The sequence below is a fragment of the Nomia melanderi genome, chromosome 14 (genome assembly GCF_051020985.1).
Source record: "Nomia melanderi isolate GNS246 chromosome 14, iyNomMela1, whole genome shotgun sequence".
NCBI lineage: Eukaryota > Metazoa > Arthropoda > Insecta > Hymenoptera > Halictidae > Nomia > Nomia melanderi.
This window is the reverse complement of record NC_135012.1, coordinates 6,743,410-6,768,759: the sequence shown is the minus strand read 5'-3', so window position 1 is coordinate 6,768,759 and position 25,350 is coordinate 6,743,410. Positions and strand designations below refer to the sequence as shown.

Sequence of the window (25,350 nt, the reverse complement as noted above, 5' to 3'; positions counted from 1 at the left end):
CGCGCCGCCATTTTTGAAATCGACAGGGGGACGTCTGCTATTTAGAACCCTTAGCGGTTAACCGGAAAACTATTGATCGATTACTGCGTTCTTCTTCGAGTATCCGAACAATTCTTATCGTAGATATTATCGTGACAATGCTAGTGACAGATCTAACAATAATTATCTGGATTGATTAGATAGTCTAGTGATTATTTCGCTCGGAGACGGATTCGAGTGCTATCTATAAAAACAATACGTTTATAATTAATATCTTTAGTAGATGTCTATTTTTGGGAACTACACAAAATGTAGACATCCCTTTTTTTGAGTCTGTTATTGAACGGGAATTCTTTCAATATCGACATTATGTGAGAATTGTATTTAGTTCGCAGCAATTCCGTAAGTGACAGTTCTGTCTCGTTCTGAAAGACTGCGGTATTGCTCGATAGCTCCCTCGTGCGATTAACAATTGAAAACTTTGAAATATCCGAAGTCGGTATTTGAGAACTGCAGGAAATCCCATTGGATAACGTATCTGTGGGTACACTTTTTACTTATCATCGTAGCCGGTTACATATCCTTGGGGGCAAATCCTGTGTCCCACCATCTGCACTGATTTTGACGAACTACGATGGAAGTACATCATCTTAACCTCATTTGGTGCTGAACAATCTAATTTTACACTTGATATTCATACGTATTATCTGATCTATAATGTGAGATAGGCGAAACTGATATCTCTCGAATAAACAATAAACATTCCCCACTCTTTCTATAGTTGAAATCATGCATGATTGAAAGATACATATCTACACGTCACAGATTATATCGCTATACCGCTGGCTACAATGAATGGGCACAGTGATTGGCTCCTTATTGGAAAGAAGAGACTCTCATTGAGCAGTCGAAACTCGCTGGCATGCGTGAATTATTGTTACAAGCATTGTAAGCATACGGTGTGATACGTGAGTTCGAACAGTGATACAGAAAATTCAGTAACACATAATGTTAAGAAAAAGCAACCTGCTGTTGACGCACTTGCGTTACTTCACGAGGACGTTTCACGATGAAGCGGTTATCATCGGTACTTCGCAAGACTCTAACTCGGCGGAGTATCAGGTTAGATCGATCGGCTGGGTCATTCTCATTCACAAATGATCGTGGTTTCGTTCACCTTACATTTCAATTTAACTCTCATTGTACTTTTCTCGTGTCGTTAAGAGAAAAGTATAACAACCGTTGCCACATCAGCCGCGTGACGTCCTCCATTATCGCAGCTCGCGCGATAATAAGTCCAAGCGCCTGTTGAAATAACTTGAAGGCACGTCCACGCTCCGCGAGTCGCGCTCTACCGTCTGAAACGCGCATGCTTACTCAACCCATAGATCCATTGTTATGCCATTGCTATAATCTAATTTATGTCTATTACACAATTTCACGCATACCGTGTTACACTAAAACAAACTACTCCAACAGACATATGTGTATTAGAAGAATGCAAATTGCCTCCTAATTTCATACTTTATATGCACATTGTTACTTCACTCTTACGTAAGTCGTTACTCGTGGATCCAGACGGTAATTAAATGGAAAAAAATGAATGTTAATTGTGTTTTGAGTCCCATAACGTACCTGGAAATAAACTGAGACAGAATTAACCCTTTGACTACGAAAGGCGTATATACACACCCTTGTAAATCCATCAATATATACATAGTATCCAAAAATGGATATTTTTAATTTATTTGCAATTATTAGTTTTTTTAATCCTAAAAATGGTATCGAATCTCCAGTCAGTAGACAACCAGTCGCAGCGACTGACATGATACCGATGGATTCCTCCGAGAGCGCGCCGGAGTCAAAAAGTTACAAACGCATTGTCTTTAGGAGAACTATACGCAAATGGAACACCTGGTGAAGCGACTCAAAGCAACGGTCGAGAAAATCGTGGAGGGTGGAGGAGAGAAAGCGAGAGGAAGACACATGAAAAAGGGGAAACTTTTGCCGCGAGAACGGATCGACACTCTTCTAGACAAAACGTCTCCGTTTCTTGAATTCTCTCAATTAGCCGGTTTTGAGCTGTACGAAAAAGAAGAAGTGCCAGCTGGTGGTCTTATCACCGGCATCGGTCGAGTGGCAGGGTAGATGTCGTTTATTGTCTTTATAAAAATGTCCAGAGGAATTCATTCCTTTTTAAGTACGATTGTTCGCGTAGGACTGAGTGCGTGATTATCGCCAACGATGCAACGGTGAAAGGCGGAACTTATTATCCCATCACGGTGAAAAAGCAATTGAGAGCGCAGGAGATCGCGGAAGAGAATAACCTGCCTTGTATATATCTAGTGGATAGCGGTGGCGCTAACTTGTCTAGACAGTCCGATGTGTTCCCGGATAAAATGCACTTTGGCAGGAGTTTCTATAATCAGGCGAATATGAGCGCGAAGGGAATCTCACAGATCGCTGTGGTAATGGGCAGCTGCACGGCAGGTCTATTCGCTATCGATTTCTGTTGATTCTAACGAATTTCACTTGACTGGCTAATAATATTAATTCGTAGGGGGTGCGTATGTACCATCGATGGCCGACGAGAACGTGATTGTGGGTAAACAGGGTACCATATTCCTGGCGGGGCCACCTCTAGTCAAAGCTTCCACGGGAGAGGACATTTCTGCAGAGGATTTGGGTGGCGCGGCGGTACATTGCCGGTAATTAATAAATAATTCTACATTATAGATATTCTCAGTGGCGGCTCGCGCATAGGCACTGTGGAACTGCAGCACCCCCAATTTCCACTTGATATTATCGATAACATTTAATATGAGTCCTTTTTTTCTTTAATTCTTTCCTTATACTTGTACAACATATAATCCTTAACACGTTGAATGCCATTGGGGTCACCGGTGAACCCCGGTCAAATTCAATTGCTGCGATTTCCTCAATTAAACGATGATTATTTGAAAACATTTCTATATTATAAATAATGTTATCTAATGCAGTGACATTCGGGAAAACAAACCTGCGATAACAACAACGCAATTCAGTGAAATATTATAATATTGTATCTTTTTCATTTCGCATATTCTGCACCTTAAAATTGTGCGGCATCCAACGTGTTAAGCTTAATGTCAGTAGCAATCCTCCCGTTTAAAAAAAAGATACAAACATTTAAAAACAAAGGCTAAACATTTTCTGGAGCAGCATCCCCACTAATTATAGTTACGAGCCGCCACTGGATATGCTGCAACTCGGTGGCTCAGTTACCGTGATTTGGATTCAGGACATCAGGAGTGACCGACCATTACGCGATGGACGACCATCACGCTCTTTACATTACCCGGCAGATCGTCAGTGACTTGAACCGGCAAAGGCCGATGCACGTGAACATCAGCAAGCAAATAGACGTACCGGCTCACGCGGTCGATGAGATCTATGGTATCGTTGGCACCAACCTGAAGCGACCCTACGACGTGAAAGAAGTGATCGCCAGAATCGTTGACGGATCCAAGTTCCGCGAATTCAAAGCGCAGTACGGTGAAACCTTGGTTACTGGGTTTGCTAGGATCTACGGTTATCCGGTGGGAATAGTCGCGAATAATGGGGTGCTCTTTTCGGAAGGTGCCCTCAAGGGTGCGCATTTCATACAGCTCTGTGCGCAACGGAAGATTCCCCTTATCTTCTTGCAGAATATCACAGGCCCGTATCTACTGCTTCGTTGAAACAATAGTACACTTCGCGATAACGATGCAGCGAGGACTCCATTCTAGGTTACTGAGCCCAGACATGTATTTTAACACGTTCAATGCCTTAGAGGTCACCCGTGACCTCCAGCCGCATCGAATTACTATAGTTGATTCAATTAAACGATTGTTATTTGAAAACACTTCTATATTATAAATAATTTTACTCTGTAAAATTGTGCGGCATTTAACGCGTTAAGAAACGGTCTAAAGCGGAAACTAATATGGAAAAATTGACTATCACTTATGATCTCCCTGAATATCGTTATCTCGAAGTATATATACCCTGTGTAACAGTTTACGACACGTTCGCTATGAAACTACAGGGTTTATGGTGGGAAGAGATGCAGAAGCTGGAGGTATTGCGAAGAATGGAGCGAAAATGGTGACTGCAGTCGCCTGCGCTCAAGTACCAAAAATTACGGTGTTGATAGGTGGTTCTTACGGAGCCGGAAACTATGGTTTGTTAATATAAAAGCATTTTGGGTTAGATATTCGATGCTTTGAACAGTAAAGGAACCTTGATCATCTTTACTTATATCTACTTGATGACAGGAATGTGTGGTCGATCTTATTCCCCGAGATTCCTCTATTCCTGGCCGAACGCCAAGATATCTGTGATGGGAGGAGAACAAGCTGCAGGAGTAATGGTTCAGATTAGCAGACAACAGTGCGAGCGAGAAGGCAAACAGGTACAGATGTCGAGATTTATCGTTTTAGACAGGATTTCAATTTTGCTGACTTTAACAGTGGTCCGTGGAAGAGGAAGAAAAGATCAAGAGACCAATCATAGAGAAGTTCGAGCAAGAAAGCAACCCCTATTACGCTAGTGCCAGGTGAGTCTAGCTAAAATTTTCAAGCTGAAAACGCGAAGTCACGAAATTAAATCATTCTTACAGATTATGGGACGACGGTGTGATTGACCCCGCCGATACCAGACTGGTGCTCGGGCTCAGTTTATCAGCGACGCTGAACGCACCGATTCCTGAAAGTAAATTCGGAATATTCCGCATGTAGACGGACCGTGGTAGCCGCGAGTATCGAAGCATAACCGAACTGCGATGATCGACGTTTGTCTATTCGATATTATTACAAGCCAAAGAAATACATTATGTATATATATATATTTTTTTTTATACGGAGTCGTCATGTATACATGAGTGTTAAACAATCCAAGTATATGCGTATGGTTTTTTTTTTGTATATTTCAATGCGCGTTTTCATTAGCCTTCTTCTTTGTTCCCCGTCACTCGCCGCAACTGCGAAGCAAGGATACACGCTCTTGCACGGGAGAGAGGAACGACAAGGAGCGGGAATCTACGCGTATCGACGCGTCGGCCCCCTCTTTATTAATAGCTATTTTACACTAGCGGCGTTCCGTTATAGTTACGCTCGGATATTGTAGCAGCGATTAATTACCTCTGTGATTCTCTATATTTGCTTGAAGTCGTACCACGATGTTACAGCTGACCGCGCGACTAGGTCTTCGGCATTCTCCGCTCGCAAAGGCCGATTTTCTTTCGGCGTGCAGACACGCCGGTTGTTATTTATTAAACGATTCACGAACGTACAACTAAGATCATAAAGAGGAAAGACAACGATTGGGCACGGGGGACGGATATGAACGGAAATTCGACGGTCGCAGAGCGGAGAAGTACCTTGAGCACGTTTTCTTTTTAACCCAGTATCAAACGGATCGCGATCGTTCGTCGTTACAGTAACTCCTACAAGGAGTCGATCGGATTTCTTGAATCGTTGCGGAATCGCGTTCGCAGGTCACCGTTGCTTCTACGTATGAAGGAAAAGAATTATACTAACGTCCGGCTCCAAACTCGGTCCGTTTCTCCTCGACGATTCGCTCGAACCCGGCTGGTTCACTAGCTGCCTTCTATTTACAATCAGCGATCGTTCGTCGTTCCTGAAGTAAGTCGGTTCCTCCTTGAATCCTACAACATCTTGCAGAGACAGAGGAGGGCAACAGCGAAGCCAATAGCTATCGTTCTACACGAGGAGCCGCTCGTCTCCGTCTCAGTAACATTGTATTTAAATTGTTCACTCCTTTGTTGCGCAATGAAAGCTCTCTCCTCTGTTCTGATCGTCGTCGGGACAGCCTGATCTCTGACTTCTTCCGCGATCACGGCTCTGGCTTTCGTCCGGTTCTTCCCTTTTCTGATGTACATTTCCGACAGAGCTGTCGAGCACGTGGAATCGGCATTAAAACAGGAGAACTACGAACAGCACGCGGGAATTTACCTTTGTCGACAATGGCGTCTTCCTCGAAGTCCACCTTGATGAACGTGGACATGGTCACCTCGAAGATCTTGTTCTTGTCGTTGTTCGAGGCTTCTATGGCCCTTCTCTTCCTACCGAAACCTACTTGCCCATTGATGCACTCGATCTGCGGTCAGAGGATCACTTAAACAAACCTCGACAGCGTCATTCTGCGAGTCTGACTGTCAACTTACCCCTTGGCACTTGTCCAAACAGACGTTCACTGTTCCGCGGAACTGCACGTAAGTACTTTCCGGGAACTTGAAAGCCCGGAATTTCGCCGTCAAGAAGTCACCGTCCACGGTGTTGAAGTTCTCGAAGAGGTACGGATCCACGGAGCAACTGTGCAAGTAAAAATCAAGTTGAACAATCGTCCCGTTCGGAGCAACCGCGGGAAACGGTCAAAGAATTCTATTTACCCGTTAATAATGATCGTCTCCTCCTGCGACTTGGTGTCGGTGACCAGCATGTAGCTGACCAACAGTCCGTAAATCGGCGCCGAATGATTGTCTAGGAAGATCTCCATTTGCAGAGGTGTTCCTGGGCTGACGTTCAATTCGCCGGTGACCAAGGTGCCGCCCTGTCTGACACCGACCCCTAAGATCGGCATAGGAGCTGACTCAGAGATCTCGTCCCTGATCTCGACCATGCTGCGCACGAGAAACAAACGACAATAGATTCAATTTCCGCTGGCAAATCGCAGGTTCCGCGATCAACCGTTCCTCGGCGTCAGAAGAAGATTCCGCTGGCATCTGGCGAACTACCCGGTTCCCCGGGGCAAAAACCGAGGAATCGCAAGATCGCGATGATCTACATGTTTCTCGGAACAGTTAGGAGAAAATTAACCTATTTACGGCCGCAAGAACACCGGGAAGCGAGGAACGAATCGGCGGGGTCGGGGTTATTTTCGAGAGTCATCGAATCCTCGTCAACCTGAATCGCGCGTCTCTCCTTCTGCGGAATCACGAGTCGTCGCGGAGAGACCCGAAGATCGTTGGCCAGAAACGGTACTGGAATCACGGGGCATCGAGATGACGGGAGGAACAAAAAGCGGGCGACAAATAGTCCTGACCCTGTTATCTCGATCGAGCAGATGCGCACTGGATTGAGAGCTGCAAAGAATTTTTTACAGAGCAATCGACGGGTCGTCCGGGCATTCACAAAGGCCGATGGCTCGCGCGGCAATCCCTAATCTGAATGGACGCATCCGATCGGGCAAGCATGCAATTCCATCGACTTCGTGGAAGCAGAAACAGTTATCAAGATCGGGAAAGAATTTTCCCGTGTTGCGTGGCTCGCGACCCCGGGGATCGGCCGCGCGCGAGATACCGCGTGATAATTCAACAATAAAGATTTTACGGCTTCCTGGTTGCGCGAGAGAAACAGTCGAAGGAGAAATGAGGAGGGAGAGAAGCGACATCGGAGGATCCAGCGGAATCCGCGTGGAACAGCGATCGCCGCGGCACGATCGATTAGTGCCAATAAATTAGCTTAACCGCAAAACAGGAACGCCGGAAAAATTCCCATCGAGTCTCTCCCTCTCGCTCGCCACGCGGCCTGTGTCCCGCGCGGACAACGCACTGGAAGAATGTCGCCGGGACGGAGCTGACTTTCGTCCACGGGAAGCAGGAAGAGAGATCCCGCGCGTGACAGCCGTCCACTCGGCACCGAGTTAAAATTACATTACGAGTTTCCAGGCAGCTGTCCGTGGCCGGCCGGTATGTAAATACGTGTCCATCGTCGTGCGTTCGTAAATCACAATTTGGCAAGCAGCGTTCCTGCTAGGAGCATCCACGCTGTTTTCCCCGAAGAGTTCAAGGGTTTCCCTAGGCGTCTCAGGATTCCTACATCACTCGATCAGTTCAAGAGTTTCCCTAGGCATCTTGGAATTTCTCTCCCCCCCCCCCCCAGATCGACACGCGACTAGTGTTATAATTTTACGACGGATTAACGAACGCTCCTGTAAATCGCCTCGAGTGAATCGTTGGCTAAGGGACAAGGTAAAGGGTAGCCTGCCAAGGTAATTGCTTCATTAAAATCGTGTAGCGATAGACAGATTGATATACTCTATACACATCGATATATATTCCGGGGTTCTAATGCCGAGCGTAAACAGGATCGTTAGGGTCTCTTAGGCGACATTTACATGTCCCGGTGAAATAAAAAGATGTCCTACGGACAGTGGCCTGCTACCTGTCGCTTTTTACCGATATAGGTCGAGCGTACGAATGACTCGCGACGGAAGTTTTCTATCGAACGACCGAGGAAAAGGTACACACGGAGCACTCCGCAACGCGACGTGGTACGAAGCTAAAATTACATTTCAGGTTTCCCAGCACCTGCTCGACCGTACCGGTCGACGAATAAATGGATCGTGGCGTCATGAATCAAGGCGCTCACCATCCCCCGAGCAAAAAACTTGCGGGACGAAACTATTTTCTGGAGAATCATCTAGCTCGGGTTACCATCGAGTCCGTGCTCGTTACTTTTACCGTCGGTTCACGGTTGCACGATCGAGTTAAAATCATTGGCGAACTCTTCGCCCAGGGACGATCCTATTCTCTCGCAACCGACCCAGAAAATTCAAGGCGTTCGCGATGCGCAGTTTGCGTGTCACACTCCGGTGGAAGGGAAGCCTCCCGCGAAGGATGTCGAACCGTTTCCCTGGCCGTTTCTTGTCTACGCGAATCTATTAAACGAGCGCCGGCCTTGACGCGAAAACGCAACTCGCGTGCAATCGCTCTTGTCCGCGGGCAACAGGTGTTTCGCTGTTGGTCGCGACGCTCGCGTGCCGATCTCGAGCACGCCGTCGCTACTGTTACCAAGAGGCCGGAGTCGGCACACGCTGGAAACTTACTCGGGTTCTTGAAAGCCGGCCGGAAAGACGCTGCGCCGAACCGTGGTGTGATTGGAGGCGATCGGTAATCCAGGCTTCAAGAGGACCTCGGTGATCACGCACTTGACGGTGAACGTGTGCTTGCTGGTGTCAGCGGGCTCCTCCACTATTATCCGATGGAAGTACACCTTCTGACCCTGTGTATCATTACCGGCTGTAATATTTGATCAGAGATCTCGCCGGTCGGATCCGAGAACAATCGATCGTCCTCCGACAGGGCCGAGTCTCACCGCGAACACTCATATAGTATCTGGCGCATCGAGATCGAACCGATGCCGGATGCAGGTTAATCGATTCCTTTCTTTTGTTTGCAGCGAGCAACGTAATCGATCCGACGTGAATTTATCGCGCGAACGCCGGAATAGGAAATTTATCTCGACGAGGCAATATCTCTCGGGGATGGAGCTTTGATCTAAAGGGGATAAATCGCGGATCGGAGCCGACCCGATCGCCTCGGATCGTTTTAATTATTCGAGGATCGTAACCACGTCCTACCGAGAATTTGTTAACGACTTTCGTGATGCCGCACCGCTGTATGTCCTCCTCCAGCAGCGATAGCCGGAAGGTGGCGACGCCGTTGCTCAGCTGGGGCTTGCAGGCCTCGTCTGGAAAAGAGGATAGGTAGATTTCAGCGTGTAAAGCGGCCAGTCTTCGACTTCCCGTTTATATTTCACGGCTGGCCACGGTAATACGGGGGACAGGAACACGGATCGATCTTTACCTGGGAAGTCCTTTAGCTGCTGCAGGTATATACTCGCCCGCGGGCTGCTCCTCACGATGTCAACCTCCATCCACTGCTCGGAGCATCTCACTTTGCTCTGGACTGGAACGAACAAACAACACCGTTCGCTTGAAAAATCGTTCGCCGGGATCGCGATCGCGGCCCGTGCACCGTGCGAACCGATCGGTGGAACTTCCTCGAAGTTACAAGCACCCCGGACACCAGGAAATTGTAATTCCAGTAGCAAAACGCAGTATTCGAACCAGTTTCGCGGGATGTCGTTGATATATCGCTCGATACCGCACCAGGGAAATAGATGCTTTTGGAAAAAGCGTGCCAGGAAGAAAAGAAATGGCGCGGTTTCGAGTGTCGCGCGTTTCACGATGTTGCGGCATCCGGTATTCGTCGACCTAATTGCCGCGTGGAGCTGAAGGAAAAGCGAAGAGGCGAGCCTCCTACTTAACGCAAATTGTCCTCATTTTCCCTTTCTCGGCAGCAGAACACACTCGAAGGACGGATTACACCGGCTGTACCTACGATCCAGCGAAATGAGAAAATTTTTCATATTTCTCACGTCCTCCGACGAATAATGGGACGACCATAATTATTTATCGTAAAGTAAACTGGTGTATGGATAATTGAACGACTTCCTTTCTCCGTCGCCGTGTACTTCGCAACATCTCGGAAATAAAATTCAACGGCCGTGTAAGTATAAAGTTTATTCCGAACTGCCAGAAGAATCCGACGAACGAATCCGACGAACGAATCCCGTCCAGCGACGGAGGAAAAAGAAGCCGAGGAAGAAGTCCGCGGCGGCCAGGCCGCAAACTAACTTGCAGTATACCACGGTAATTGCCCCATAAAGTCGTAAACGTCCCGACCTTGAAAAGCGACCAGCTCGACATCGCGAGAGCTGACGTATATCCCACTGGGTTGGTCCCTGTTTATTCGCGGCGCTCGATGATAGATACTTTCACCGTTCGCCGCGTAACGTCCGGCCGCGCGGCGATACTCACCGAAACCACCGGTTCGCATTATCGCGATGCGAAAGAACGCCCCGCCCGACCACGGATAATTGAATTCCGGGACGCGGATCGTCGGGGCACGTGATAGACCCTAACAGATAGAACGAGACCGACGCTCGACTAATTCGATCGACGAACGATACAGAAACCGTGGCTACCGAACATTCAGACGGAGCGATCATCCCTAGGATCAACATCGGTACTATCGAATCATCGGTAATGATCGGAGCCCACGATCGACGGTCGTCCCGCGTCGCGACACAGGATTTGCACAGGCGAAACGTGGGAAACGATCATTTCGCTCGGGGGATACATATGGAACAGCGGATCGAGGGGATCGTTCCGTATATACGACTCAACGACGATCACGGGAACGGGCCGCATCTGCAGCCGGACTATCTCGTGGTCAGGTCCCTGGGCCGGCCAATGATTCACGATGAAGTACCATCGTCGCGTTCGTGACACGATGTTGAACAACCAGGCGAACGTTCACGAGATGCAAGGGATAGGATTTCCAGCGGATACACCGTGTACAGGAAAGCATCGCGTCCTAATACAATCTCCTCGGGGTCAAACCCGGAGGTAGAAACGTCACCCGTGGCTGATCGTGTACTGAAAGCAGGTCCACGGATCCCCGAGCGTCCATCAACGCGCGGTCAACGCGTAAATTACGCGAACGTGCTGCGTGTCGCTTTCAAATAGCCCCGGGGGTCCGGCGGTCTTTTCCATTAGCGGGTTTAAACGCTTTCCGAGGTAGCACCGCCACCTGCACCCCTCTTCGCCGATCCCCGCGCGAAGGTCCGTGACCTCAAACTTCTTCATCTTCTTCTTCCCCGGGGTTCTTCGTCCCTTCTCCTCCGCCCCTTCCCGTTTTCTTTAGTTCGCTCGTTCCCCTCTTTCCTCCTTTTTTCATTTTCGACGTCCGCTACGTTTTTGCCTCGCCGCCTGCGGACTCTCCGTTCGTCTCGCCGCTCCGCCGACAACGGGTTCAAAGATTCCCGACCGCGACTCCATGTCCAGAGAATCGTCCGCGTATCTTCGTTTTCTTCGTTCCCTTCTTCTTTCCTTCGCTTCTCTTTTCTCCCTCTGTTGCCCGCTCTTTGTGTTTTGATCAGCGTCGCGGCGAAGTCGCCGCGAGAGATCCCGCGCCGCCTCCCTCCCCCGTTTTTATTGCCTTCTTTCCCCTGGTCGCACAGGGTTCCCCCACCCTGCACGCCTTCTTGCACGCGGTGTCATTTATTTACCGCGCTGTCAGACGCTCGGACGACTTCCTGTTTCGGTTTTTCATGGTCGTCAAGGGCCCCGGTAGGTTCACCAATCGCCGGGGAGGCTTTTTTTCACCCGCGGACGCGCGTCCACCGTGCGCGCGCGTTTGTGCCACGTCCATTGTCTTCATAATTTATGCCTGCGATAGGGATCCGCTTTCGTTGGCCGTGCCGGGCCACGCGTTTCGCCTACGAAACCCGGCCGTGTCTTCTCTTCCTCGTCCGAGCGACTCCTTCCGTGACCCGCGTCGTCTCGTACCATCTTTATTATTCCTACGGCGAGAATCCTTGTTCCTTCCTGCGCTCCTTTCCGCCATTAAATCCGTGGAACACGCACTTCGCTCCGAGAATTCTTCCCCGCCCGTTCCCCGCGCGCGCCGTTCCGTTTCCCTCGACCCGCCGTATCCCGTCTCCTAAGATTAAGATCTCGGCAGCCCGCAAAGAAGTCGGAGGCGACCCTCGTTTGCCCTCTCGCGACCTTCCTTCTCTTTTTCCATCCCGGCTGCTCTACCTTGTAATTACCCGGGCGCTTTCCGTTTCTATCGGTTGGACTTTCCTCGCCGGTCGCGGTCTACCATCCCGTCCCGAGCAATTAAAGCTACCGATTGGAACGGTTCGACGTTCTCCTCGGCTACTGGCGCAGGTACCAGCGACACGGTATCTGCCCGTCGATCTTCGTCTCGCTCCGAGATCCGACGCGGATAACTCGCATGCATATTCTGCTGCGTTTATGTCGACCGAAACGTGCACCCACTACTTGGATAACATTGACGTCCGAAGCGGTCGTTCATTCTTGGTAAATCGGGCTTCGATTTTAAGATATCGTTTGCGAGTAAATTTGTCGTCGGTTGCTCTCAAGATTACGAGTGAGGGAACAATGCGAAGAATAGAAGCTGAACGAACGTTCGTTCGGTTAGTGTAAACGCACCACTACTAGATCCTCAGGAAGTATCCCGACCCTGAACCCTAGCTCCTGGCGTTCTCTTTCGGTTTTTAACGTTTCCATGCAGCACGCGACGGGGACCGATCAGTTTCACTGCCAGGATGCTTCCCCCGGATTCGCATGAATATTGTTCCCTGCAGATTCTCCGCTTCCGGTCTCCGTCCTCTTCCACCGCGAAACACGCCTTTTCTCCGACTGTCTAGCGAAGACTGCTTGGAACATCGAGGAGCAGGTGGAAATTGCGGCAACGTACGATCGTCGGGATTATTATAATTTGCCGCCATTACCGGCCGGGTGTTAAGAGCGGAGTAATGCCGCGTAATTACGCGTCGTCGCGCGATCCTGAGCTCTGACGCGGTTCACGGAAACTGCGCTTGCGTTAGAGGATCGCGGTGGACTGTTCACATCGGTTGGAGATCGATGCGGATGATAAATAAATAAATAAATGAATGAATGAATAAATAAATAGAAAACTAGTAATTATTCGAATAACAGGTGCATGGGATGTTTGTAATGAACCGGAACAGCGTGGGCACGTAAGAAGTAAACGCGATAATGAACGTTCAGTTAGTTGGACTCGCTCGTTAATAATTTCCCTAACCCTCCGGCGGAGAGGATACGACCATCCGTTTGATTCCCTTTTATGAAGTAACAGAGAAATCCATGTTTCTGTAAAAATCCGCACCGCGCTCGTCGCTGTTCCACTTTAATCGGCGACCGCGCGGCGGCAGCTGTTGCGAGGTGCAAGTCGACGAGCACGAGGGACCGGGAGGTATCGGAAGGCGTTTCTTTCGGTGGAGGTAAGGAAAAGGTGATCGACCGCGGGAAGTAGCGAGGAGGATAGGCGCGGATAATGAGACGGGGACGCGCGGATTGGTTACGCCGGCTGGGACAATGTAACGTGCGAAAAGGAACGTGAAAATGGGAAGGAAAAAGACCGCGATGCGGTAAACAGTTATAGTTGAGAGAACCATCGACTGGCATGGGCATGCGACGCGCAACCAGGAATCAGGTGAAAAGACGTACACGCGTTGGCAAACAAGGGTGTGACGATCCCTCGCGTTGAAATGCGCAATATTAGGATAGATGTAGACCGAGTAACGTTTGACTTCTCGGTAATCGATGAATTAAATATCGATTCAACATCTTTGTCACAAAAGAAATCGCGGAAACGAGTAATCTTTGATGCGATGTCTGAGTGGTTTACGATTGAAATCTATAAATTTTCGTCATATCGAAACGCATGCATAAATAACGAATCTTTGAAACCGCGACGTTTGATTGATTGGCAATAGATGATCGCGGATTATTCGTGATCCGAATACTCCAGAGAACGAAGATCTCCAACGATGTCCTATTGCTTTTCAATGGAAACCTACAGTCTTTCATAATATGAAGACAACCAAGAATGAATCTTCAACGATCCAGCCTGCCATAGTTTCACAATCAAACACCTGAAATCTCCATGACACGCACCGACGAATCCCCCGCCGTCGAACGGACCGTTCGGCCCGGTTTTCCGCGTATGGCCCGCTGCGACGCGGAAGGGTGGAAATCCGGTACGTACGGACGCGCATCGATTAGCATTCCGTCCGTCACCCCAGCGTTCTGGCGTTAACTGTAAAACGAGCGCCAGCCACGAACGTCGGGGACTGTTAATTTCGCCGCGGTTGTATCGGCAGGACGCGAAACACTCGGAAAGTTTGTGGGGCGGTCGGCAATTAAGCCGGTGCCGATAAATACAGCGCGGAATCGAGCGAAACGCGGAGCAGGAAGCTGGAACGTGGGCGTGACCGAGCTTCGCACGGTGTTATCCTTTTGCGCGGCGATGTGGAGCGGCCCTCGTGAGAAATCGATCTCACCGGCGCGACCCGTAATTAGAGACATTGTTGAGACGCGAGCTCGTTCCCTCCGTTTCGTCCCGCCGCTGCGACAAATTGGCCGATGAACGAGCGACTCCGCGTCGCGTCGGCATAATAACGATCATTATCGCGCGATTTCCGTTGCCCTAACGGCACGAATCCGGGCTGATCGAGTCCGCAGGGGTGCCGGCGCCCCACTGGTACCGCCGTGGATCGAGACTGTAGATCGCGGCTGCCTGGCAATCGTTTCCAGCGCGAATCTTTCGAATCGTGCTTTCCGATTCGTATCGGAACGAACGCCGGACGAGCCCGAGTCCTTCGAGGATTTCCGAGATACTTCGTCGGTGTGTCGCGTGTTTCGAGTTACAGTTAAGTTCACGAGATTCCAATGAGCGTCGGGGCCAGCGGACTAATTGAAAACGAGTTCAGTAGTCGGCGGACGGCGTCGCCGGTAATTCGAGCCGGACAAATGAAGCGGTTCTACAAATCGATCAGTCGCGGCCGCGGGAAGGAAGCGGGAGCTCTTAATCGTTACACGATACGCTACATCGGTCCGTAATTAAGGGGCCGAGATATTAATCGGCGCCGTTTTCCGGAGAAGAGCCGGCGGTCGATCTTCTCGCGTGTCGCTTTAATTAAACACACGGCCGCCACGCGTTTTCGCGGTCGCGCGGATAAATTCGCGGCTCGCGTTTTGCCGGCGGCCCCGCTAATTCAAACGTCGCGCTCCCTACATAATTCAATTACTTCTCGTCGCTGTCGCCGCGCGATCTACGCGCGCGCGCGCGCGCGCGACGCGCGAGCCTGAGTTATTCCCGCTTGAACAATGTAACAGGTGAGCGCGAGGAATCCGTTGGAGTTTCCATCGCGGAATAATCGCGGACACGGTCGCTCCCGAGTGTTCCTGCCGTTGGAACACCTAGAGTCGCCTTTTGTGGGATCGCAGCTTGTAGCTGAATGCTTTAGCCAATCTCCAGATACCGTCCTATGGATGCGGCAGTAGGTTTTGTAGGAGTGATCTCGTTTATCCAATAAAACGGCCGCTGAACATCTAGAACCGCTAATTCGGTAATGGAGACCGTGAATAGAGGAGGAGCAACGCGGTCTATCATCTGTAATGGCTATAGAGATTAACTTCGACCTGTTTTTTCTAAGATGGTACGCTTTCAATGAACACAGTATTCTCGGCTATAATCACGGATCCTCCCGAATAGATTGGAGCACGGCGAGCAGCGGCATCATCATCATCAGCGGCAGCACCAGCAGCGATACAGGACTGCGTAACAGGATCGAAAGTTCGTAATCGACGCGCGAGGCAGGTCGGCCGCGAGAGTGATAAAAGAGGAGCGGCTGGGACTCGGTAACGGTGATTTCATTCCGGTTCCTTTGGCAGCGGCGCTGTACGCCGCAACGAGCCGCGCCGGTCCGATTACAGTGGCTGCCAGCGGTAAATCACTGATCATCGGCGATCATTAGCGGTCCGCCGCGATTCCGCGGATAGGACCGCGGGAACGGACGTGGCGCGTTCGCCACCGTGAAACCGAGCGCGGTACGCGCCTGGCTAAAAGCTACCAGCGACGCGAACATGCCTCGCTATCTCGCCCCGGTATCTTCCTGATTCGATAATCTTATCCGTTTTCTCGTGGAAAACGAAGAACTCGAACTCGCGGCCGGTGATGGGTTATCGGAACTGCGAATCCTGTGGTGAGAAATTCGTATCGCTTCGAATAGGATTCGACAGCTCCCAACTGTTCAATGTTTTGAAAGTCTTGAACCTGACAAGGGAACCCTTTCAACCAGCACACGTTGATTTTGATGGAACGTATGTGAAACATAGTTCTCAAGAAAATATTTCACACTTTTGAGAATCGCTTTGATATTCGAATGGCAAACGCTGCTCGTAGCCGACCTTAGCGTCGATCCTCGCGCGGGCAGCCGGAGGACGTGCTCGCTAGAGCCGAGTGGGAGCAAAGTTCGGCGCTGAACCGGGCGGACGACAAAGACGACGACGGTGGCGGGTCGTGGAACGACTAGTCACGAAACTCAGCGCAAAGAGCAAGGTGCATCGGCGTCGAATGCGGAATGAATAATTTATCACGGCGGCGATCCGTGCGCGAATTATGCGCGGCATCCGGCCGACTACCGTTAACCGCGCATTTTCGGTAATCGCGGAACCGATTAAATCGCGCGCGCGCGATTATTTGAACAGTTTTACGCCTCGGCTCTCCCGCGTCGGCCGCGGCGCATTAAACGTTCACACGCGTCGTTACGCGGCCGTTCGACACGGCGTTTTTCGGCCCGCATTCCGCGGATAGATTGCGCAACGAGCTGCATCCATTTCTCTCGTCGCGGCGCTCGCGGTATTCGCCGAAAGAAGTCTGTCGGATTTTCGACGGATGCGCTGGACGGATTCTAATTACGTAACCGTAGCGGGATCTTCGGTTCGGCTCGATCTTTGTGGTCCGTAAGAAGGTATCGCGTTGAATCAGCAGCGGATAAAGAATCAAGCGAATCGCGGTAGACCAAGAATGACACTTTCTTATACGGAAACTGGCCGAAGTAAAATGGATGCTGACGCGGCACGCGAATTGATGATGTTTAATCGATGCGGCGAAAGTCGTTGGGAATCGTTTAGATTACGGAAGGCGCGTATTTCGTCGCTGCTCTGTCCCCTCCCCGAGCGCGCGGCGCGATAAGACGCGCGGAAAGAGGAAGAGAGTGTTGGAATTCTTTGGTCCGGAGACCCGTAGCATCGGTCCCTGACAAGGCAATAACTTCTCCGATAATCGCAGTTTTGATATAAATTGCCCGCGGCAGCCGCACAACGCATCGAAAGTAGAACGGGCGAGGTATCTGGTCGGACGCGGCCGCATAATTTACGAGGAAATTATTCGCGTAACGATAATCCCGCGTCGTTCAAAGGGAGACTTCCTCGTACTGTCGTCGAGATATCGAATCGAGCTGGATCTATCTCCGGACGACTTCCGGCAAGCTTTATTATCCGGACTCTGTTGGCTCTCGACCCTAGCGCGGAATACATTTTCCAGAGGATACTCGCGCGCTTATCTGATCACCAGATTTAATTGTTTCCTCGAGTCCGTCCTTTCCTCGTTGATTCTCGGACGTCTCCGCGAAGGGAAATAACGCCGGGGCTCCCTGGATTTTGCCTCGGAATTAAAACTTTCGCGTTTCGCGCCTCTTCTAATAAAATACGACTCCCGGTAATTATATCCAGCGTTAATCAGTTACAAAGATGCCGTGACTTCAGTGTGAAAAAATAAAAACGCTCCGCTCGGCGGTTACCTCGAACCTTCCGCCATTGTTCCCGATTCGTTCCGAGCTCCTCCTGCGGGAACACGTTGCCCGTTTCGATCGGCGTCGAACGATTAGATTAATCGTCGACCAGTATCCGCGGTCAGGATCGACGCTACGTGTCCAGTCACGCCGCGGTTTTTGCGCGAATCGTCTTACGCGTGGATCGATCACGCATAGCGATATCGAAGCCACTTTATTCGCAACTCGATTCTAATTGCCCAACCGGCGGCCAGAGAATTCGCGCAAACATGGCTCTCTAACGACCATTATAATCGTTCCCCGCGAATCTTCGTTCATACGATACCCGAAGGTACGAAACGATCGGTCGCTGGTCGTTTCGTTAACCGCGCCATTTCATTGCCGTTAGTTTACGACCGGTGTCGCTTCTTTTTACAACGGCTCCCTGCAGCCTCGTATCTAGCCGATGAAATCCTCGCGAACGTTTCCATTCGTTTTTCGCGCGACCTGTTCCTTTTTACCTCGTCTTTCCTTTTCGTTAACAGATCCCGACGACAAAGTCACATGGACTGTCCGCCGGACTTTCGCTGGCACTAACCTGATTAACATGTTCGGTACGGATGGGAAATGTAGTTGCCAACAACGAATTCCGCAGTCACTTTGGAAACTATAGTATCGGCTCGGTGGATATAGTATCGCTTTGGGAACTACGCTCGGAATCTACCTGGAATTCATTCGCCTTGGGAACTATAATAGTTTTCATCCGTACCGAGTGTGTTAGGATCGCAATGCGGCGCGATCGTTCGCATTCCTTGGCGTTAATTCTTCATTAATACCGTCGCATTTAAATCGGCGGGCTGTCGGCTATCAGATCGCTGATGTTTCCTCGATTGTAAAATGCACGACCACACGGCCGAACGCAGTTTGTGGTCTGCTCGTTTGTGTGGAACGACCGAGCGGGGACCCGTTGTCGCGGAAACGGGAAACGAGCGTTCGAAAAGAATGCGCAGGGGACGTTGTAAGTTACAGCTTGTAACGTATCGTGTACGACAACTGTCACTACAAGCCCTGGATGAAAATTACAACGAACGATGGCGACCGTTCTGCGGTCGATGTGGCTCGAAAAATGAAATTGTTCGTGGATCATTGTTCAAACGACAAAAACTCCTATCTCCTTTTCCCGAAGCACTTTGTAACGAATGAAGATTAAACCAACACGACTATTGATTGTCCAAAGGTCCCCGGAACCGTTAATAAAGACGAGAAGATGATCAACGACCGTTCTCGATCAACCGGGACGCGCTCGATGACGAAGCACGCGCGCGTAACCCGTGCCCCGGTGTTTGGTCGATCGTTATCAATCGCGAAAACGAGCGGTTGTAAAAGCGGACGTGCCGGATCGCTGCCCCGTAATGGAGCGGATCGACGGGAAGCCGATTATTCGACAAAATCCAGAACGTTCCGAAGGACATCGCATCCTCGGCCGTCCCTGCCGGTAGCTAAACGATCGAACTAAAAATACAAGGGCCGGCTTTCGACCAGATTACACACCGTACCGTCGAGATTGCTACTTTGTACGCGACGCGAGACCAACTGGAAATTACGTCCCACATGCGTAGATCCGGTAGGTGGGAATCCTTGGAGCTGAACTACTGAACTCGCCTAATGCGTTTCACTTTTATAGCAGAAGCTCGAGAAAAAATCGCAGTTTATGGCCGGCGAGAAAAACAATCGAAGCGTCTTGCAAGGTAGAAGTGCTTCGTGGAGGTTGCAGTCAAAAAAATGTCGAAGGGAAAAATATCGGGAGGCGGAGGTCTGACCAGTTTCTCTTTACCTCGAACCAGAGAAGAGTCGGCTGGGTTATTTACGTGTCAATCGACGCGTACGGTCGTCCCCCGATTCGCAAGAAGACACACTCTCCCACCTAAAACGGAGGCGCGGTACCGGTGGGTGATTTTTACGCGGTCGGAGTCGCGCTGGCAAGCTTATACGGCATCGACGACCGTCGAACGCGTGGAATTCGCCCGTGGGTGCTCCTGTCTGTTCTTCGTCTCCACACGCACAGGCACGCGTGCCCACGCAGCCCGCGGTGACACGCGTGCACCACGAGTGGTTCGACCGGTATCCGCCATATTTGGCTTTGGGAACAGTCCCGTGAACTACAGAGACGCAGAAATCCGAGGCCAGGGAAGGAGCGAGAGGGAAGAGGTCAAGAAGGCTATCGCCAAGGAAAACGCTGCCTCGCCATGATCCAACGGACAGGATATCGAGACGTTCGATTGTTACGGGGAGATTCGACGCGGAGATTCGCTGTATCCCGAAACAGCTTCGAGAGCTGTTTCCTGACCACCGCCTATGGACAAGCTTGCGTCATCCTGGAGAATACCATTTCCCGCTGTGCCGTTTCACAGATTTTTCAGAGGGAAAACGCGTGTAAAGCGACGCGGGGACAAGGAGAAGGGGATGCGGATAAATTATTGCACGGTTGTATTAACTCGTAGGATTTAGGGGACATCTCGGGGCGTCGAACACGCGGAATTCACCGTTTAAGAAGCTGCCCTCTGTCTTCGAGAGTTTAACGGCAGCTTTTTATCGTGGAACGTTTCCACGGTAAATAAGTTTTACGAGGGAATAACTTAGGCAACGCGGCGCTGATCGTTAAAGAGGCGACGAAGAATAGTCGACGCGCCGTCCTGATACGCGCGGCTATTCACGCAAAATCTTCTATGTCAGAGGCTGCGACCCTTCGGCGACAGTATCCAGCGGCAGATGGTGCGCGATGACTGCGCGGAAAGCGTTTTTTCTAAGCGCAACACCGTTGCGAACGCCGTCGGGGAAAAACGGCAGGCGCGTGACGATCGACGGATCGAGCGCGGTCGAGACCCAGTTTCGTCGACCGGAAAAAGTGGGGAAAGATCGGTGGCGAGCGCGTCTCGATCGATCGGTCCGGAAAAACTAGATCCGTTACGTGAAACGCGCGTGACGGCGCGATCTCTGCCGCCGGGACGTGCTCGTGCCGTCGGCGTCGGGATCACGATCGAGGGGTGACGGTGATTTATCAGCGAACGGAAAACGCGATCGAACGCCATTTCCACGACCAAATCGAGAAAGCTGGCCGACTCGTCGTCACGAAGGAACGATTCGGCGATCGGTCGCCGGATAACTGGCCAGAATGGAATCTGCAGTTGAAAAGATAGAAGCGAACAATTAATTGTGCTTTAATGAATTAAAGAACCGAATCGTAGTTATTAATATAAAAAAGATCGAGATAAAAGGTATTCATCGGTAACAAAGCAGGACAACCATCAAAAGCCCGAGTACAAATTGCATTCCATTTTTCCAAGTCCCAGGATGAACGCTGCAATGTGGTAATCCTCCGGTCGACTCCAGATCCCCCAGCTTACCGGATCGTTTCGATCCCAGTCTCGATCGAGTCGACCAAAGGTATCGTTTGAACTTCTCAAACGATCGCCTCCGTTTTACGATTCCCTGCGTTTCGCGCGTGATTCGCCCTGAATTTCTCTTTATCCCATCCCGTGGGCTCGCAACGCGTAATTGCGTCCAGCGATCGCCGGGCAATCCCGTCCATGGTGGTCCCGAACAAAAATCAATGAAAATGGGCCGACACGTAGGTCTGGGTTAGCTTTGCTGAAAACCGGAGTGAACCTCTCGGTCTTTTTTTGGCCGTTTTCTCCGCTCTCCTCTCTCGCCGATGTCCAACGTCCGCGCAGATTGGCAACCGGTTTTCCTATGGCCTCTCCCAGTCGATTCCTCACTCCCACTCTCACTCCCACCATCCGATTCCCATTCCTGCGGACACTCTCGCATTCTCCGCGTCCTCTCCTTGTCCAGGGCCGACGCGTTATCCCGGCTTCTCTCCCCTTTCCCCCTTCAACCCCTGTCGATCCTTTTTCCGCTCGACGGTCGATCGTGCTCCGCCGAGGAACGATCTTTCGTCCGTGCCCAAATAGGAAGATCTTTTCATCCTCCGCTTTTCGTCTCCTTTTTCTCCTGCTTTCCAGGAGCTTCAGGCTTCGCGGAACGGATGCTACGACACTGCCGACACCCACTCGATTCACTTTTCCGCGAATACTTCTTTTGCATACAAGGCGAACGCTCAGGCCGGAGCGGCGAGGCGCTGTCTTGCAATTAAATGCGCGGCGACCTCCGCAAACGTCCCTCGATCGGCGATCGTTGCGCGAGAAAGTTTCTTTTGCTCGAACACGGTGACGCATTGTTTTATACGCGCGAACGTGGCACTTTTCTTGAGAAACGCGATAAAACGAACGGGCCACTTTCGAAAAAGTCTCTGATCAACGCAGATTTTCAACTCCGACATCTTTTATTTTACCCCTTAGTGAATACTTCGGTTGTCTAACATCTTTTTATCAGATTCTATCGCCTCGGAGCATTGGAAACAGTGACCGTTGTCTCGGCGGCCAATGCTCACGCGAAGCCTGTTTCACTTTTTTGCGTACCGCGGCGCGCGATCGCGAACGGACAGGATCGAAAGGCCGTAAATCTTTCCCAGGACTCTCGACGCCGAAATGATAGCGAGTCAATAACGCCTCGGGACAACGGCAGCGTCACGCGATGCCCCGAGATTCGTGGATGCTTTTTCCTCGCGGTAATCGGTCAGTAGCCGGCGAAAGACGCGTGCAGCGTCTCGGGCAGGGCCTCCAGCTTCTCGGCTACGTCACTGACCGACCCCTGGTACTCTCGTTATTCCTCATTCCTTGCCACGTGTTTCAGCGGATCGCGAAACGCACGAGATCTTCGCCTCATGGCTACGCTTTCTCGCGAGAGCAGTGCACAGTGATTCTAATCATATCGCTTTACCGATTCGACGATCGCATTCATATTCTCCCACTTAAATTAGATGAGAGCTCGCATTCAATTTTTAGAAATTGAAATCCACACTTTACTTTCTCTCCGTAGCGTGATTTTAGGAATGTTCTCATAAATTTTCGCTAACTACACCGTGGCACGTGGCAAGAAAGTGCGACGTGCATACGCGTAATGTCGCAGAGAGTGCCAAGAATGAAAACTGGACAGAGGGAACTCGGGAGCGTGAAAGTCAAGGGGAACTCGTGAGTTTTTGCCAAGTCGTAACGCGTCGTTCCTATTAATCTTATTTCCCGCGTATCCGTACGCATTCCACCGATTTTCGCGCGATTAGAAGAGAAAAAGAAGCACGGGGAGACCACGGTACGTCGAAACCGCGAGGATCGCGGTGCTCCATCGCGCCACGAACAGCTGCGGCCAGTCCGCTTGATTTTAATCGAGCAGCTCGATTTATTCCGTGATTGAACGCGTTTCTTGCGTCACGCTCGATCTCCGGCTTTTTCGTTTCTCCTGGTGCATGCCCGGAGCCGATACATCGTATCGAACCGATTTCCTACAGTGTTGCGCCCGGTTATTCCATGTTTTGTTGGTCGTCGCTTGAAATTGACGTTGCCACGGATTCTATCTTTATCGAGGTAGCCGGCTGTCTGCAGCTCCACCCCCTTTTAGCCGTCTCTCACGGCGACGACGACGATGGAGAAGAAGATGCGCGGCGCGACGCGTTGCTCACTGGTTCCCCACCCGCGAGGGGAACAAAAGTACTGGAGCCGACTCTATAATTCCACCTCTTAGAGCGTCCTAACAGTTGCCTTCCCATAGGTCCCGCGAATGTTCCCGGGGAAGACGAACACGCGTAGCAACGAGAGTGAACAAGTTAGCTCGAATTTCACCTTCTCTTTCCTCGATTCTCCTGCCCACGTGCAGAGAATCCGAACCGAGAGGAATGTCGGGGAGCTGAATACGAAAACCAGCTCCGCCTCTGGCTCTCCCCGACACTCGCGCGCTCCGGAGGATCGAGGAAATCGCGAACGCTTTTCGAACATCGGAGATTTCCGATTTCAACGAGACCAGAGGGATTCGATGGAACACTGAGATGAAAAGGACGCCTAGATCTCCTGGTTACACGAACCGATGGTTGAATAGTATTTCGTTCGGTAGATGAGAATTCGAAGGGGCAATCTATGGAGAAACGCAGAAGATCGATTGTGTGTTAATTGGTAAGACAAAATGATGAGAAAAGATGTATCTCTGGAAACAACACGGATGAATCAAAATTTACGGCGACATTCGCCTTTTTTGCTCGACCGTTCCTTTTCCGATCGACGTGACTAAGATTCTGGGGAACCGAGGAGGGGGTTCCTGAAGAGAAGCTGCTGCATCCATTTCCGTCCCTCGAATTTCAATTCGAACCTTGTTTGGAGGAAGCGTGACGCAATGCCGGTTGAATAACGAGATCCAGGAGTATCGTGTGATTCATCGAGCAGCGTTATTGTCCGCGATTAAATCGCACGGTTCTCGAGGCTTTCGCGCGGTATTATTAGACCCCTTACGCAACTTCCCCGCGACAAATCCATTTGCGAAAGTGTTGCGCGGTGTTTCGACTCCTTTCGCGCCTACGCCATTCGGCGAACTCGATGTACAACGGTGATTGCAGCGGAGATTCGTAAAACAACGAATAAAACCTGCAATCGGCGAATGCCGAAACCAACTCCAGCCTCCCGTAGCCGCGTTTCCGTCAACCTCCCGGCGGAACAAAAGATCCCGTAATTACCCTAAGCGCGGAGTAACCGGCATAGCCGGCGGTTCGCACAATTTTCCCGAGGCCGAGCGGATGACCAGGGTTCCGGGAAAGACGCAGAACGCGAGACTCGTGAGATCGGGAAGCGCTGCAGCGGGTCCCTGCGGCGCGATGGGCGAGTGAACGTCTGACGACCTTGAGTCGCGCACCCGCTGTCCACGTGACGCTTCGAGAACCACGAAATATTGGAGCGTGTCGCGCGAAAATGATCGGGGACGTCGACGGACCGTCGTTTACTCACCTTTCGCGCGCGCCGCGCCGAGGATACATATCCAGCACAGTGCCAGTCTCCAGAATCCAGACTCCATGTCCGGTGATACTCAAAAATCCCGGTCTGAACACTGCGGACCACGGGGGGCCGAGAAGGAGTGAAAAAAGAAGGAGAAGAGGAGGGTTAGAAGGGAGGGAGAAGGGAGGAAGAGGAGTAGATTTGGATCTAGCCGCTGAACAGTCTCATCTAGTCGGATTTTCAGCCGATCCTCCTCGAGAACGAACCCTTGTTCTCTCTCTCTTTCTCTCTCTCTCTCTCACTGTCCTCGCACTGACGAATCGCGGTTGTGCTATCCCTGCGACGCGTCCCGCGACGCGACACGCAACACCGTGGAAATCGAGAAAGACAAGGAGGCGACGCGAGCGAGCCGTGACGCGAGCAAGCGGAAGATGTTCCCCGTGCGAGAACGCGAGAGACACTGACGGGGCCCCGGCCACTGGCGGGAGAGTTCGAACCATACA

General features: G+C 50.9%; 2 protein-coding genes across 4 annotated transcripts; one reads left to right on the top strand and one right to left on the bottom strand.

The window, feature by feature from the left end:
* The first annotated feature begins 634 nt into the window (after nucleotides 1-634).
* Mccc2 (methylcrotonyl-CoA carboxylase subunit 2) lies at nucleotides 635-4,930 on the top strand. Of its 2 annotated transcripts, none has more exons than XM_031992333.2 (9): nucleotides 635-927; nucleotides 1,870-2,123; nucleotides 2,198-2,469; nucleotides 2,540-2,687; nucleotides 3,260-3,675; nucleotides 4,046-4,180; nucleotides 4,275-4,411; nucleotides 4,470-4,555; nucleotides 4,619-4,930. In XM_031992333.2, the coding sequence occupies exons 2-9, from the start codon at nucleotides 1,885-1,887 to the stop codon at nucleotides 4,734-4,736; spliced, it is 1,551 nt and encodes a 516-aa protein (XP_031848193.1). In that variant the 5' UTR covers nucleotides 635-927; nucleotides 1,870-1,884; the 3' UTR covers nucleotides 4,737-4,930. The 2 variants fall into 2 exon arrangements, with proteins under 2 accessions (XP_031848193.1, XP_031848192.1); XM_031992332.2 differs by having other exon boundaries at nucleotides 641-1,101.
* On the bottom strand, nucleotides 4,825-25,350 carry qsm (Zona pelucida superfamily protein qsm). Of its 2 annotated transcripts, none has more exons than XM_031992334.2 (8): nucleotides 24,860-25,350; nucleotides 9,608-9,709; nucleotides 9,382-9,491; nucleotides 8,848-9,023; nucleotides 6,410-6,640; nucleotides 6,185-6,332; nucleotides 5,973-6,117; nucleotides 4,825-5,910 (listed from the first exon to the last, which is right to left on the bottom strand). In XM_031992334.2, exons 1-8 carry the CDS (start codon nucleotides 24,924-24,926, stop codon nucleotides 5,666-5,668), a joined length of 1,224 nt encoding a protein of 407 aa, XP_031848194.1. In that variant the 5' UTR covers nucleotides 24,927-25,350; the 3' UTR covers nucleotides 4,825-5,665. The 2 variants fall into 2 exon arrangements, with proteins under 2 accessions (XP_031848194.1, XP_031848195.1); XM_031992335.2 differs by lacking the exon at nucleotides 24,860-25,350 and adding an exon at nucleotides 12,409-12,429.

What these genes read in the sequence shown, in the direction of transcription:
- qsm (XM_031992334.2), bottom strand. Translation starts at nt 24,926, where the DNA reads ATGGAGTCTGGATTCTGGAGACTGGCACTGTGCTGGATATGTATCCTC. An exon ending in GAGACGATCATTATTAACGG is followed by an intron (nt 6,333 to 6,409) that starts GTAAATAGAATT and finishes TTACTTGCACAG; the next exon opens with TTGCTCCGTGGATCCGTACC. An exon ending in GTTTGGACAAGTGCCAAGGG is followed by an intron (nt 6,118 to 6,184) that starts GTAAGTTGACAG and finishes CTCTGACCGCAG; the next exon opens with ATCGAGTGCATCAATGGGCA.
- Mccc2 (XM_031992332.2), top strand. Translation starts at nt 988, where the DNA reads ATGTTAAGAAAAAGCAACCTGCTGTTGACGCACTTGCGTTACTTCACG. An exon ending in GGCATCGGTCGAGTGGCAGG is followed by an intron (nt 2,124 to 2,197) that starts GTAGATGTCGTT and finishes TTGTTCGCGTAG; the next exon opens with GACTGAGTGCGTGATTATCG. An exon ending in GCGAGCGAGAAGGCAAACAG is followed by an intron (nt 4,412 to 4,469) that starts GTACAGATGTCG and finishes TGACTTTAACAG; the next exon opens with TGGTCCGTGGAAGAGGAAGA.